This window comes from Rousettus aegyptiacus, unplaced genomic scaffold (assembly GCF_014176215.1).
Source record: "Rousettus aegyptiacus isolate mRouAeg1 unplaced genomic scaffold, mRouAeg1.p scaffold_m13_p_1, whole genome shotgun sequence".
Lineage (NCBI taxonomy): Eukaryota > Metazoa > Chordata > Mammalia > Chiroptera > Pteropodidae > Rousettus > Rousettus aegyptiacus.
In genome coordinates this window covers 9,151,541-9,168,865 of record NW_023416284.1, presented here as the reverse complement: position 1 = coordinate 9,168,865, position 17,325 = coordinate 9,151,541, and the positions used below count along the sequence as shown (strand labels likewise).

At 38.3% G+C, this 17,325-nt stretch overlaps 1 protein-coding gene across 2 annotated transcripts in view; it reads right to left on the bottom strand.

Annotated features, from left to right (window-relative positions):
• SPEN (spen family transcriptional repressor) overlaps positions 1-15,158 on the bottom strand; it is a 68,585-nt gene extending 53,427 nt beyond the window's left edge. For both annotated transcript variants that reach the window (XM_036229017.1, XM_016128271.2), the window contains exon 1: positions 14,781-15,158. In XM_036229017.1, coding sequence (XP_036084910.1) covers positions 14,781-14,863 — 83 coding nt within the window. In that variant the 5' untranslated portion in view covers positions 14,864-15,158. The remainder of the gene's footprint in view (positions 1-14,780) is intronic.
• Between the last annotated feature and the right edge of the window lie 2,167 nt (positions 15,159-17,325).

Genomic DNA, 17,325 nt, shown 5'->3' with positions numbered 1-17,325 from the left:
CGTAATATGTAATATGTCTCATTACAACATTTAAAATGCTAAAACCAAAGAAAAACTTCAGTTTTAACAAACAAAAATTAAAACTGTTAGCATGACAATGATAAATTAAGTGAATGATGGTGTTATTCTATCCAAAGACAAATATCAAAAATTGATATAAACCCATAGAAAATGGGGGGAAACATCTGCAAATTATATATTTCATAAGGAACTCTTACAACAATGAGCAAGATGTAATGCAATTTAAAAATGAACGAAGGATATAAGTATACATTTCTCCAAAAAGGACATACGAATGGCTAATAAGCATATGAAATTATGCTCAATAATATTAGTCTTTAGAGAAATACAAACCAAAACCACAATGAGGTACCACTTCACACTCATTAGGATGACTAAAATAAAAAGATAATAACAAGTGATGATTACGATAAGGAGAATCTAAGCCCTAATATATTGCTGCTGAGATTGTAAATGGTGTTGCCACTTGGGAAACAGTTTAGCAGTTCCTCAAAATGTTGAACTTAGAATTACCGTACAACTTAGGAATTCCACTCCTAGGTGTATCCATACCCAAGAGAACTGAAAACATATGTCCACATGAAAAAAGGTACAGAAATGTTCAAAGTGGCATTACTCATAATAGCTCAAAAATATAAACAACCCAAATGTCCAACAACTGATGAATGGATTAAATGAATGTGGTACATCCATTTTGTTGTTCAGCAAAAGGGAAGTTCTAATACCTGCTCCGACATGGATGAACCTCGAAAACATTACGCTAAACGAAAGCAGTCAGTCACAGACTGTATGATTCCATATGTATGAAAGGTCCAAACAGGCAAATTCACAGAAATAGAAAGTAAGCTTACTGGCTGTCAAGGGCTAGGGAGAAGGGAGAATGGGGAGTGCTAATGGGTATGGGGTGTCATTCTGGAGTGAAAAAAAGGTGCTGAAATTAGTGGTGATGGTTGCACAACTCTGTGAATATACTAAAAACAGCTGAATTGTACACTTTCAAAGGATAAATTTTATGCCATGTGAATTATATCTCAATAAAGCTTATTAAAAGACATAGAATGGAACCTGTCATCCTTTAATACAAAAAAAATTTAATATCTCTTTAGTCACAAGTGTCTACATTATCTCAATATAAATCAACTATATGTCACATCTTCTGTAACTGGCACACTTGGAAGACGTTTTCTATTTCAAGCATGCGTGACTGGGAAGATAAGTAAGCCATTAAATGATGACTGCCAAAACCTACTATCTTCATTTCATGGTGATACAGAATTCTTTCGGGAAATTCACTGTGAGATAAATTTATGTATAAAATAAGTTATAAACTATTCTTAAATATTTTTCTCTTCTAATCACTAAGTACAAATAATGACTACCAATGTTAAAAAAAAAACAGACTCATAGAATTCCTAAAGCCAGCAAAAGTTAGTCAACCACAGAGCTGTAGACTCATCTTAGAGAAAAAGATAATGCCCTGAGATGTTTCTCTACTGGAGGGATGGCGGGAGAGGTAGAAAAGGAAGAAGAGAGAGGAGGTATGATTTGTAATACTTTGCTGTTCTCTCTCTTCCACATATATATGTTTGATGTATATTCTTGGGTTTAGGAAAGATTCTCACCATAAAATAAAATCCCTAAGTTATAAAGGAAAAAGCCACACAAAAAAACTGCAGCTCCTAACTAGCAAAATATAGTCAAAATACAAATGAGGAAAAAATACTTGTAACAGATGAGAAATAAATGATTTTCTAAACATACAAACAGTTCTTCCAAATCAAGGGAGACAGAGGCTCAAACAAAAATAGGTAAAATATCTGAACAGGAATTTCTTTAAAAAATCCAATACACAATACACACAAATGGTAAAACACACACACATTAAAAAGCTGCTTGATTTCACTCAAAATTTTGAAAATCCAAATTTTAAAAAAATGTATCAATCACATAACACAAAGACCTAAATTTTAATAATATCTAGGTATTAGCCAGAATATAAGAAAATAGGCACTTTCATAACACTTGTGTAGGAGTATAAGTTAGAGAAATCTCTTAGGAAGACAATTTGACAATAACAAGTACTAAGGACACATCCCCATAAATTCCATTCATAGGAATTTCTCACATGTGTATAATTGCACATGTCTGCAAACAGTGTACAAGATTGATTACTGAAGCACTGCTTATAACAGTAAAATATATGTATATTCCACTTTCTGGCTCTATGAATTTAACAGCTTTAGGTACCAAATATAAGTAGAATTATACAATATTTGTCCTTTTGTGACTGCCTTATTTCACTTAGGGTAATGTCTTCAGGGTTCATCCATGTTGTAGCATGTGTCAGAATGTCCTTCCTTTCTAAAACTGAATAATACTCCATTGTGTGTATTCTGGTTATCACACATCTGAAAAGCACATTCTGTTTTTCCGTTTATAGGTCATGAACACTAGGAATGTTTCCATCTTTTCACTATTGTGAATAGTGATGCTATGAACTTAAAAGATTACTTTTTATATAAAAAACTATTTATTGGTTCTAATTAGAAAGCATTTGAGAAGACTTGAAGACTGAGGATAAGCTTAATTCAACAAAACTATACTCATTTGTTTATTGAATCCATGGTGAGTGTCTAGATTCCTGTTCATGAAAACTTGATGACTATTGAGAAAAGGTAATGTTGCCAGTAAAGCCTTGAATTGAGAAAATTCTTCAGACTGTTACAGGCACCATTATTTTGTGGAAAAAAAAAAATATATATATGCATTATTTTATACCAATCTAATGAGAAACTACTAAGTAAAATTAATTTTTAACAAAAGGATATAGTAGCTCAACTGGTATTTCCAACCTCTGAAAGATTATCCAATTATGAGAAAGAATTCCAAAGATTCTATGATCTTTAGATCCTACTTAGAGCAAAGAGAAAGCCTGGATCTTTGAAACCACCTTAGAAAGAATTCCTAATTCAGAAAAAAGAAGGGAGGAATCAATACTGCAAGAATCAAAATATACGGTGCAGAAATATAGATAATCATGATGACCACTAACTTAACATTTAGATATTTGTTCTCATGATAATTCATGAGTAATTTCATAAATGTATCTGATTTATATAGTACTTTTCTGGGAAAAGCTCAAGAATAATTTTAAATAGTATGCAAATGATCCTGACTAACCATTTCTTAAAAATAATGGCAGTAAATAAATCAATTAGATAAAGAAAAAAGGAGGAAAGCAAGCTGACCAAAAACAAAAAGGGAAGGCTGGAGAGAACAAAGTTAAAGTAGCAGAAGCCAACAGACTGAATAAATTAGCAAAAATCCAAACCGAGAATCCCTAATTTGAATTCGAAGGGCTCTTTGAAAATATGTTTTCTACCTGGTTTAATTAATAGGGCTATTACTTATAGTACAATTGCTGAGAAGGAAATTAACTTCTAACCTAATGACTTACTTCTTAGCACAATAAAAGTTTTTTAAATGACTTTGGGAAATGTATGACTACTAACATTTCACTTGACTAGTGACCCTTATCCTTATTTCATAATGTACAGTTGTTTGATAGAATCAAAACAAAAATGTGATTTCATCTCTTTATAATATACTTAAATTCCATATTTTTCATTCACCAATATGAGTATTTTTGTGAAATCTTTAAAGATTATCTCTACTTCCAGATTAAAGAAATGGGTTCTTCATTATCATTTTTTAATCTTAAAAGGTCTTTGGACTTTTCTTCTCAATTCCAAAGTTTCATGAACTTTTAAAGTAAACATGTTTTCCACTAAAGAACCTTTGCATGAAATTAACCCCATCAAATTATAAAATAAATCACTGTCTCTAACCTAACCATTCCTTAAACTTACTAAACATGCAAATTTCTCCAGTTAACATTTAAATCAGGTTAATTATCATCTCTAAGACTAAAAAGCTTAATCTCTAAGACTAAAAAGCTTTTTTCTGCAAACAAGAGCCTTTTAGGATCCCCTAAGAAAAAAAACGTTTTAAAAACAAATTTCCAGTAAGATCAACACAAAGAAAATCAAATGCCATAACCCTGTGAGACCCAAAACTGTGATGAAAGTTCCTTTTACACATCTACTCTTAGAGTGACAAAGCGAACTTACGCTGAAAAGGATCCGTGTCCAAAACCATTGTGGAAAGGGTTACTTCATAATAAAAACAGAGGTGTAACTGACAAAAACTAGAGTATATACTTATACAACTTAGATTAGTATAACAAAACACAGATACCATTTTAAAAACATTAACTGCAAAATAATTTAAAACTATTTGAAACTTTACTAATACCATTAAAGGCCCGACCCATAAAGGGTATTTTTGACTGAAGAGCACAGTTGGTTAACAGAATGATTCATTTCAAAGTAAATGATACACCAATGTTTTGTATGACGGCCACACAGTATTTCTAGATATTAAACTCTTATAATCCAACTGCTCATTAATGCATACTTTTAAAATCTTCCTAGCATTCCAGTGACCTTTATGTGTTATGAAGAATTGACAGCTATAACCGGATTTCTTAAACTGAAAACACCTTAGAAATCTTAAAATCCAACCCACTCAATTTACCGGAGTAATTAAATATAGTCACTTTAGATAATAAATGTGTTACTGAGAGTTAAAGTGTCTTATTTTGTATACAGTATCACATAGTAATTTCATTTTAGGAGCTTTCTTCTATAAACTTGTGCTTTTCACAACTCTTGTTTTCTTTAAAACTGGGCCCACCTATATAATAAGAAGTCAATGCATATTATGTCATTTAATCGTAACTATGAATGTGATTGAAAGGCAAGTCACTGAAAGAATTCAAGCCAACTGAAAGAAACAACCTTAAAAATCTAAAGATTCCATGATTTCCAGGATAAAATTAGGGGAAAGGGGAGAATGCAAAAACAAAAAGATCTCTCCACAATAAAAACAGCAGTTCTAATCAAATAAATTTACAATGAAAAAAAGGCAGGGGGTGGGGGGTGAGAAATCAAGCTTTTCACTAGACGGACACTATCTTTTTCCATTTTCTAGTCTTACAGTTTTTTGGTGATTTTAACTTTTTTACCTCAATCTTTTTATATTAAAATTAAAATTAGTACTTAAATAGCTGCTAGCATTCTATTCTAAACCTAATGGTTTGTCTAACCCACTGGTTCTTAACCTTTTTGGGTACAGACTGTTATCACAGTATGATGTAACTGATAAATCTTTTCTCAGAATATTATTAAATTAATAAAATAAAATGCCCAGGATTACAAAGAAAATCAATTATGTTGAAATACAGTTATCAAAATATTTAAAAATAGGTCTACTCATGAACTTACAGGAAATACAGAGAACAAAAGGCGATGTTAATATATACCATAGGACAAGAATATAATCAGCAAAACCCACACTGTGAGAAACTGTACAGAATACAGAACAATCAACCTGGTTTCCAACATATTAAGTTGTGGGGGGCGGGGAGGGAGTGGGAGAAAAGGGGGCAGGAGAGAAAGAGAGAGAAAAACGTATAGAATTAAAAAGTCCAAATTTCCCATCAATAAGTAAAAAAACCAAACTAAAATCTTAACTGGTGGTGGTGGTGGTGGTTATAAGGATACCTGTATTGCTTAAAATTCAACAAACTCTACACTTAAAATAGATACATTTCACTGTATGTAAATTATGGCTTGGTAAAAAAAAAAAAAGTATATATATATATCACCAATCACAATTCATATACCTATTTAGAACTTGAGTTTATACCACAGTATTGTGGTACACCTTTAAACAGTCCTCATTATACCACAGTACTGTGGTACACCTTTAAACAGTCCTCATCTTCTAGAGGGAACTACTGAAAAATTTATAGATAAAATAAGATGTCGAGAATCTACTTCAAAACAATACAAACGACACAAACTACTGAAGTATTCTGTGGCTTGTGCCAAGGAATAACTGTCTTAATTCATTAAGGAACCCCTTGGATGGGGTCAAAAGTAGTGTAGAGGAAGGAGAAAAAGTAGAGTATAGCCACTATGGAAAACAGTATGGAAGTTTCTCAAAAATTTAAAAATGGAACTACTGGATGACCCAGCAATCCTATTGAACATATAGCTGAACATAACAGAAACACTAATTTGAAAAAATATATACATCCTATGTTTACTGCAGCATTATTTACAATAACCAAGATGTGAAAAAAACCTAAATGTCCATCTACTGGTGAACTGGATAAAGAAGATGTCATATATAACAGGATACTATTCAGTCATAAGAAAGGAAATCTTGCCATTTGTGAAAAGATCGATGGACCTTCAGTGCATTATATTAAGTGAAATAAGACAAAGACAAGTACTGTATGATCTCACTTATATATGGAATTAAAAAAAAAAAAAAAAAAACAAGAAGCTTGTAGATATGGGTTGATGGTTGCCAGAAATGGGGTGTGGGGGAGGTGAAATGGGTGAAGGAGGTCAAAAGGTACAAATTTTCAGTTATAAGTAAGTCTTGGGAATGTAATGTACACAATGGTGACTATAAATAATACTGCACTGCATAACTGAAAGTTGCTGAGAGTAAATCTTAAAAGTTATAAGAAAAATAAATTTTTTGTAACTGTAAAGTGATGGATGTTAACCAGACTTACTGGGGTGATCACTCTGTAATATATACAAATACCGAATCATGTTGTACACCTGAAGCTAATAATATGTTTTACATCAATTATACCTCAACATAAAAAATAGATTTGGGGAAAAAAAAAGTCAGTAAGGTTTGAGGGAAGGAAGGGCCAGTGCAAAATTTTGCTGAGATACCACACAAAGTGAGTGACTGACACCCAAATAAATGGAGCAAGGATGATTCCTAACATTATTCCTAAGAATAATAATAGTCTCACTTCTCCCTCTTCTGTGCAACTCAGCATATAATAAAGCTCAGACTGATCCAGTGACTGTAAGCTCACATTTCAGCGTCAGTGGTAGCAATAAAACCAAAACTAAAATTTGAAGAGTAGGGTAGCTCTAATCTGCTTTAAAATGGCACCAGAGGCAGGTGATTGATTATTCATCCACAAGTTGTCTTCTATGAGAGAAAAAATTGAGGGCAAAACATGCAAATCACTTCCACTCCCACCTTCCTTTCTTTGCCTTGCCTACCCTCCTTCCCCAAAATGTTGGTTTCCAAATGCAGAGGCAACAGGGGCAATGTGCTCAGAGGTGGCAGAGGTGGGGGAGGCAGAGTGGTTTGGATTTTATAGTTACACTGAGAACATAACTGGGCAAATAAAAAAATATACTGAGAATAATGGGAGTCAGGTTTTTCACTATCTGAGAAGGGATTTACAAACATGGAAATGGGGAAACTAGAAAGAATCCTCATGTATTAGAACATGTGTGAACTCAAAATTTTTAAATATATGATACAGAGGTACAAGTATATACATGTAAACATGTACACATACACGTGTACACACACGTCTCCGAAACTCTGCAGCAATGTGTAAACTGGGCACCCAGATCTTGGTTTGTAAAAATACAATCTTACACTAAAAGAAACCAAAACTTCTTGGAGAAATGGCTGATTCCAGGATTGAGGCAGGGAAAATACAATATGAACATTTGCTGTCCCAGAAATAAAGAAATGCTTAAAAAATAATGGAGAGACATCAAAAGGACTGAGTAGCTGGTGTGAAGGAGCTCCTGCCCACTGGTCAAATCTAGGATGATTTGGGTTTCAAAATAAATAAGCCCTGGACCAAAAGCCATTAAAAAAATAGAAATGAGATTTATCTACAGTAGAATAAATGTAGAAGGAATCACAGTAATAAATAATCATTTTGCAATAATCACAGCAGTTTATAATACAGGCAAGAGTTATCAACAGATGCTGAGTACGTATACACCTTAGATTAGTATATCATAAGCATAATACTAAAATATCTCTCCCATAAAATGCTAATCAAATCAAATGGGGAAACGGTGAAGACACAAACTTGATTAGGTGATCAAAGTTAACATCATCAGAAGTGGGATGGATCAATACTGCTTGCCTCCTTATATGATACTCTGAGAAGGGCATAGAATCACCTTTGTGGGATTCCTGCCAAGAATGCACGACGGATCTGGTCATAAGGGAATGCTGGATAGGCCCAGGTGGAAGGTCATCCAACAGAATGAAAGACCTATGTTTTTTCAGGCACGTGAGAAATTAGAGTAAGAAAATGAGAAACTGTTACAGACTGATGAAACACTACAAAGGCAACACAGAGACATTGTTGGGATGGCTGGCATCATTTGAATGGGGTCTATGTATTGGGTAGTAGTGTCATTATCAATGTTGACGTCCTGACTGGGAGACTATGATGCAATGCAGGATAGTGTCCTTGTTTTGGGGAGGTACACACTAAAAATTTTAAGAGTAATAGGATATCATGCCAGAAAAGGACAAGAGAGTAATGAAGCAAATGTGACAAAATGTTAACACAATTAGAGAAATTTGGGTGAAGGGGCTGTGGGGATTCTTTGTACTATTCCTATTTCAAAATAAATTTTAAATGAACACACACACACAGGAAGGACAGAAGTGGATCTAGGTGTGGAGAGACCTTCATTCTGGTCCATCAAATGCCATCTTTTCAAAGAGGCCTTCCTCATCACCCCTACCCTTATTACTCTCTTTCTCCTTTGTTTTATTTTTTTTCTCATAAGGCAGGATAGGCCATGGTTGATGGTTGTTGGGGCTGAATGATGTGTACACGGGATTCATTTACTATTTTTCTGTGTTATGTTCAAAATTCTCCAGGGTAGAATTTTAAAAATGTATCTACAACACATATCAGTCACATAGTAATATATATGCATTCTTATTAATGCATTAAATAAAAGTATCTAGCAGCAGGTCTAATAGCTATTGTAATTACCAGGTTGTGATAAGCATAATGGGATATCTCCAACAAGCATAATGTGAAATATGAAAATACATTTGATTTACATTGGTGGTGAAATCGCAGGTACTACTCATACTACCATGTGGGTACTACCATGATAGTACTATCTTATAATCAAAGGAAATACTAAATTCTAATAAGAGGTTATTGAAAATAATGATATAATATTTTCCTATCCAAGTTTAAGTACCTCCTCCTAAACTCTGGTCTAACTGGTAATAATTTTCATTGAAGATTTTAACATCCTTTGATATAATAAAGTGATACTGCAAAATCCAAGGTGACTTTTAAATAATAGTGAACACAAAGGAGCCTTTACTACAGATAACACAATTTTTAAAAATTAAAGGTTAGGACAAAAAAAATCTACCACCTACCAATCTATTGATTTATAAAAGGCAAGTCACTACATGCCAAATGTAGTTTGGTAAAATACAAAGTGTTTTTAAGAGTACAAATGTCCTACTTTTTAAATCAAAGAAATAAAATGATGGGTAAAGGTTTTAAAAAATCGATTTTAAAAATTAAAGAAACTATAAATGTATTATATGTAAAAGTATGTACACTGTATAATCATGATAGAAATTTAACCAAGTCAATACAAAGTATAAAAAAATCTTCATTTCATTTCTCAATGTTCTCAAGTAACTCAAACTCAGCATCTAATACACAGACACGAAAACATATACATACCCTCAGAGTTTAATGCTGGACTAAGAATCTAGTACCAATAAAGTGTTTCCCATTTGAATTTTCCCACAAATATTCCTTAACTAAGAATTGGAGTAGTTCATTATATAATAAAAATCTTTAAATCCTAGATTTCAATTCGTCGCTATACTCAAAATGAAATCTTAAGTCATTAAGTCCAAGAATTCACTAAATTTAAGTTACAGTTTTATAGACATTCCATTGTGGGATATTTTCTTTAGATGTTTATAATTTTCAATTTGGCAGACAGAGACACATGTTGGGGGGAAAGGGGACTCTAAATATTGCAGTATTTTTAAATTACATCAAGAACATCTTTTCAGTGCAAAGCATATTTCCTTCCACACATTAAAACCAACTAGATAGCACACAAAATTTATACGGTTTCTAATAAAAGGATTAAACACTCTAATTGGTTTCCACAGTGGAGTATTCTATTTTCTTTCAAACTGTGAGCAGACAAATAACAATAAATTAAAAATAAAAAAAGTAGTAAAGGTTAGAAAGTTAACTATAGAAAAATGTTACTTCAGTCTCCTAGTTCACCAGGCGAATACACGTCTGTTTCAAGGTGATGAACAATACTTACTCCAAAGCATCCAATAATGAAATTTAGAAGCCCAATTTTAATAACACTGAAAGTATTTTCAGACTACAATGTTTAAATACTGTGTACTAGTTAACTGCAGTTTAAACACTACAAATACTTAAAAGTAAAGCAGAGAAATATATAGTTTCCAAACAGATATGCTAGTTTTCATGAAATATTTCCAAGATTTTTTTAATTTAAGCAAAATTTCAAAGTAAGGGGAAACAGATTTGGAAGACTATTTGGAATAACCTTCACATTACTGCTATTTTATAACTTCTAAATAAATATTCCCAAAGCATTAGTTCTCACAAGACTAAAAATGTCTCATAAATCAAGCTTGAAATCTCTTCATATGCATTCCAAACAATACAATGCTGGAACAATCAAGAATCTACAAGAAAGGTAGTTGGGAAAAGATGCCCTCTATACAAGTCAAACGCCATCATTCTTCCTGGCACAGAGCCCTAATTTCCTTCAGTTTGCAAAAGGCCTTCTACTCAGGAAATAAAATACAACATTTCAAGCCTTTTGTATTAATTTTTAATCCTACTTCTCAAGATAATGCTAACATTTGTTAATAGTATTATTAAACTGTACAAAAAGACAATTATGAAAATATCCAAAATTTTAACATTCAAAACCAGAGGTGTTTCTACCTAGAAATTGGCTGAGCTCAAAAGAAACCATGTAGCAATGATGTAGGCTACTGTGAGTCAAATTTGTTTGTCTAAAAATACCTCCAGTTTTAGAGTATATGTAAGGACAAGGAAACTCTTCCATAACACATTGTTCCCAAAGTAAAGACATCTAAATATAACGACATAACGTATATTCCAGCTATTTACACTCAGAAAGCCATTGTGATAAGACATTTAAAATTAGCAAAAACAAAATACATTTTTAAAATGAGTCTGACAAAATTTTTACAGGCGCTGCTACCTTGCTCAACCTCTGCATAATCTTCAACCTATTCTCTAAATTGGGAGATGGATGGTAAGAACCTGAATGTGTTATTTACTTGAAACCTGAAAATAAGAATTTTATATTTTTTAAAGGGTTCTATTCATTTGTTCATTCTTATTCAGGGAGTCGCCTTTACACACACCTCTCTCCCTCTTACAACTAGAAGACAGCAAGCAATTGTTGTATAACTCCTCCCTTCCCCCTTCAACCCAGCTAACATACAAAGGAAAGGACTTTCTCTATTGTGCAAATTCGGTCCCTGCAATGGATCTTTGTTAACTAAAATCTGATTCAGAACTAGTCCTCGTTTAATTTTTTTCAACCAGCTTACTGAAAGCTGTAAAGATAATGAACACAATAGATGTATTCTGATGCAAGAAGGTAAAGCCAAATTTTGAAAATGTTCTGATTACCTTTCAAAGGTTTGGTCTTTCTTTGGCACACAGGGAAAAAGCCAAATCAGCATCCTTCTCCCCCCGCCCCCCCCATCTATTTTTTACCAAAAACATCAAACAAAATAGAAATAATAAAAGAACTGGCTCTGACCTTCCAAACCCCACCACCTCCACCACCATCACCACCATCACCACCTAAAAAATGCCTCTAAGCTGCCTTGATCCCAAAGCTGTCTGGTTTAACCTTAAGGGGGAAAAAAAAATCCAAACACTTACTACAAAAGCCTAATCACTATTATGAGAACATTCGTTTTGAAAATATTTTATATACTGTATTCCCAGTGTATACTTATTAATCCTATAAAACAGTTAATTAATGCTGTAATCAGCAAAGGGAAGAGTAAAAGTAGGCACTTTAACCTCAGCTTTAATTTAGGTATTATATGGTCTTTTTATTCTGATATATACACCAAAAGTGCATATATTTACACTTTCTTTCAGAGCTATCATTCTAGTACAACTCCCTTTCATCTGTTTCAGTAAAATTATTCAGATTTAGTTTCCCTCCTGGTAGTAATCACACATTTTACAAAACATTTCTAGGACAGGGACAAAAAAGCCTTGAATTCCTCCAAGCAAGGTCCATTTAGCTCCACCGCTGAATCAGCACGAACATTTCTAGTACATGTTAAAGGATAAACAAGAAACCAAAAAAAAAAAAAAAGATTACCTGTTGGGGGGTGGAGGTAGGAAGGGGAGAATGGGAACTGGAAATCCCAGTGTCAAGGGTTACATTCCTTAAACCCCTAAGAATGTACTACCTGTTCAAAGAACTAAGCAAATTTGTTTAAAAAATTTTTAAGTCGCTTTTTAAATAAAGGCGTTTCAGGGACACACGGTCTGCTGAGTTTTTAAAATGATTTGCTTTTATCAGTAGCATCTGCTTTTGCTCTGCAATAGGTAAAATACTCCTTTAAATGCACTCGTGAGCAATGTACCAGCTAAAGCATCTTTAATACAGTAACGTTTGTCCAGACCGCTGCTTTTCAAGGCAGTTCGCATTCTGCGCCCCCTCCTCTCTCTCTGTGCATTCTGAGATCTGCTCTGCCGATTCCCACATAAAGTGGGTCCTGGCCGCCATTTTAGAAAGTCATTTACACAAGCAGGACCGCAGCACCATCCACTTAAAACCTTCCAAAACTCCCTTGGACGATTTTCTCATTCCTCTCCCCAACACCCATCTTGCAAAAGGGTCAAACTCCCAGCGATAGGTATGCACTGTCTCTGGAATCTGCATAACGCGAAGCGACACGTCTGGCTACAAGAACACCAAGAGCAAAGTGAATGCTGCAATGCACGTGTTTGCACGTCGTTGCATACAAATTTCCCAGGCAGAGACCTACAGAGAAAGTCCACGGGAAGATGAAGTGAGCACATCTACGCGGCGTTTCCACTCCGATAATCTGCACCTACATGATCTTTCTACCAAAACAGAAGACATACTGGGGAGGGATGGTGGGAGGGGGGTTAAGGGGTGGAGCAGCTCCACGGAAAGTTCCCATCGGCTTCCTAATTGAGCCCAGGGTCCCTCTCCCCTTTAAAACGGGGGACAGACGCGAGCTCTCACTTGCGGCCTTTCGGTCGCCCGGCTCCTCAGCACCGCGTAGTAAACACCGGGAGAGTCCCTGGAAGCGCGCCTCCCTCAGTCCTGCCGAGGACAGCAGGTTATGAATGGCCTCACTATTCCCGGCTCCTTTTCACACGCGGGCACGCGCGGACGCGCGCCCCAGAGATGAAGAAGATTTAATACCCCGGTAACAGCAACCACCAACAGAATCAATGATCCTCCATTTAAAAAAGAGCGGAGCTCTGCTGCCGCTGCTTCCATTTCCTTCTCCCGGCTGCGCCGCAGCCAGCGACGCAATCTATTTTTCCCATGGTGACTCACTAATAAGGGCGCTCCATTAATTTCCTTCGCTCACTCGATAGTAAGAGGAATTAAGAGTAAAACAAACTTAGAACCTTTCCGAGCCTTGAAACAGTAATTTTCGAGGGCGATCACAGATCTGCAACAGTCCTCGATTTGTACCAAGTGTAAATAAATCGTCATTGTCGGCATTTTATAGGGGAGATCAAGTTACAGTACGCACGCATTTCACAAAGGAAACGAGCGCTAAATGCTGATGAACAAGTAAGACGTACTGAGAACAACACTCATTCTTGCATTTCACAGACAGAAAAAAAATGTCCTGGGCAGTTTTTGATTTTTTAAAAAATATCCGTCTTCTAATCTGAAAAGGCTTGCAGCCTTTTCCTAACCACTGATGAAAGAACTCTGGCCGGGAGGGAAACAGCACCCTTCGGAGGCGGCCCCTGCGGCCCCGCGGTGTCCCTGCCCGCGGCTCCCGACGCCGGCGTGAGGCGGGGAACCGACCGCTTGAGGCGGACCTGCCTCGGACGCACCGGCAGCCACCGGCCGCCGCGGCCGGCGACCCGAGGCTGAAGGGAGGGAGAAGGGGCCGAAACGGGCGCACCAACTCATTTTCAAACACCATCCTCTCTCTGCCCGACCCCGCAAAACCAAAACCTGTGCGACCGCCACGTCCCTGTGATCTCTGAGTCGGGGCACCTTCCGTGAAAGGTCCCTAGAATCTAGTGTCTTCCCGGTTCCGAGGTGTTCCGACATTACCCACCAGGACGTTTGTTTCTGTGTAACCTGTCCGCTCGCACGAAACGCTCTCGGGGCGAGACATTTCCGCGCGTCCGCGGGACTCCGGAGTCGGCCGTGCCGGGCGGGCGGAGCGGGGCAGGGCTGGGGGGCCGGGCAGCGGCTCGCAAGGACGCGACCCCACCGCCGCCTCGCCAGCGCGAGGGCACCCTCCCGGCGCCGGCGGCGCGGAGGCCGAGCGACAGCCTCCTCCTCCTCCTCGGGAAGGCAGAGGACGACAGCCGCGCCCGCTCCGCCGAGGCCCAACGCGGCGACGCGGGCCGAGGGGCGGCCGGGCAGCCGCGCGGCCCCCGCACCCGTCCGTGGGTCTGGCCCGGGTCCCCTCACCAGTTCTGCGCACGGGAGGGGCCGGCAACGGGCCAGAGCGGGCAGCGGCGCCCGAGAAGCGAGCGCGGCCCCGGGCCTCGTGTCACTCACCGTTTGAAATGCTCGATGATCTTCTCTTCCCGCACATTCTCCGGTAAGTTGCCCACCCAGAGGTGCCTGGTTTCCCGGACCATGCTGGGCGGTGAGCCGGCGACCGCTGGTGCGAGTTCCCCCTCGCCGGCTTCGTACGAGCCCGTCAGCGCCGGGAGGCGGGCGCCGAGGCGGCGGCGGCGGCGGCTGCGGCGGTGGCGTCGGCAGCGGCGGCGGCTCCTCCGGCTCCCCCCCGTGCAGAGACCATCCCTCTCCCCCAGGTTCTGACTCTCGGGCCTCGCAGCTATGCTCCGCCGCCACCACACACCCGAAGCCGACGCTCGCGCTCCGGCGGCGCATGCGCCCGGGCGGCAGCGGGCGGGGGAGCGGGGAGGAGGAGCGAGCGGGCCCACGGCGGCTGCGACTACGACGGAACTGGCGCTGGGGCAGCCAGACGCTTCCCACCGGCGCGCGCGCCCCGCCTCCCTTGCCTCGGGCACGCGCGCGTCCGCCCTCCCGCGGAGGCCGAGTCGCCGAGTTCCTCCCAGCCGGCGCGCAGGCGCGCGGGGGAGGGAGGGACGCGGGGCCTGGAAAGAACGCTCGCGCGCTCGGTCTCGGTGCGCAGGCGCGCAAGCCGGCCTCTGAGCGGGCGTTCAGTCAGGCCCCCCGCGCTGGGCTCGCAGAGGCAGAGGGCCCCTGGAACAGAGATCCCAGCCCCCTGCCTGGGGCAAGACGGGGCGGGGGGTTGGTTTTGACAGGGCTGCGTATCAAAGAGGCCGCCAAGGCTGCTCTCCTAGGAAAAGCCAGGACACCTTCCCTGCTCACCCTTTGGCCAGCTTCTGACCGTTTCCGGGCACTTGGATCTCCGCCTGCTTGGGAAAGTGTCAGAACAAGGCCGCCCTTCTCACCCCCCAGTTAAGTAATGAAGGCTCAGAAACCCCATCCTGTGTGACGTTAAGCAACTTTATTTTATATAGGATCTTGCTAAACCTTTTGCAGAGTCTTCTTGCTGATCACTACGGTGTACTAGGAACAAAACTGAAATGAGACGGTTACATGTCTGATAGTCTTCCCAGATTTACTATAATTTAATATTTAAGCAGAGTGAGGGATTAGACCTCCGGCCTTTCTAAGCCTAAGAGTTTTAAAGGCCTACGGTTGAACTTTATATAAAGGCCAGTTTACAGAACCCTGGGGGAAATCCACAAAATCAAGGCTACTGCAATGGGTCCAAAAAGTGGAATAGTTTAGAACAGTCTGTGACTCAATTCTCTCCATTTTTTATCTACAGAAATAAAATACCGGAGGTGTGGTACGGTGCTTCCATGACAGACCATATTTTAAATATTTGGTCTCAGTCTCCTTAAATACAAGCCAATTTATCAAACTATGCTATTTTAGAATTGGAAAATATGGTCACTATAGTCAATGGCACTAATACCTGGGGTCGCCTGCATAATTAAATTGTTTCTTTTTCCACAGACTAATTTTCTTTTCCATATAGGCTGTCATAAATTTCTTAATGATTGTGTCAGAGAGAAAAAATAGAATAACATCGACTTTTGTTGGATTTGGTTTAATAGTCTATACTGTACTTACTAAACTTGATCTCAGCAGTTATAATCAATTGAGCTTATCTTTCTTCCCTCTTCAGGACCTTCAGAAGCCTAAGCCAGCCTCCACCTTACACAGTTGCAACAATTATAAGATGTCCTAGCTCACCGAAATGATTTCTAGAATATTGATATGACTTCTAAAACTTCTAGATTCTGATCCAGGTTAATTTAACTAGTTTCTTTTCTATGCTGTTTTCCTGCCTTCTGTTTACATTATTTTGACACACCTGTTTTTTAACTATTTGGGGAATTTTAGCAAGAGGCAGAAACATAAAGAGATCTAGGAAAGTTAGAAAAAGCACCACCACAAAGAGCATCACTCATTCATAATTGAGTTAAGGTATTTAGTGCCACCCTAGAAGTTGACCTTGTCTTCATTCAAATCAGTCATTAAATGAAATGGAAACTTTTGGTCTTGAAAATATTATGGAATTGATTCCTCAGTAAAAGCAAATCAGCCTACATTCAGATTTAAGATTAGCCATTTACATTTGGCCATTTCTCTGTCACAACTATCACACAAGGAGTGTCAACCCAGCACACTATTACCAAAATTCATGTACTTATAGCAAGCATCAGTTGAAATTAAAAACATACTATTATCAATTTATAATATTTTCATGATTATAACCACTTCTTACCGTCAAATCAATATTCAGTGATTGCATATCAAGTACAGTTCCTTGCAATTTTGCTATTTTTCTAGTACAAAGCTCTTACTATAACCACGAAAATTATTAGTACATTTTAATAATAACAAAAATTATAAAGCACATACCCTTTGCACAGCGCCAAATCAAGTGTTTGATTTTTCTCAGTGCTTTTCAATTTTATTGGCAATGTATCAGAAAACACTGGGAAAGCTTTTCTCTATTTCTGTCCTTGTTACAAATATTTACAAGGGCAAAATTTCTTCATAAGCATTTATCTTTGTATGTTTTTAGTAGAAA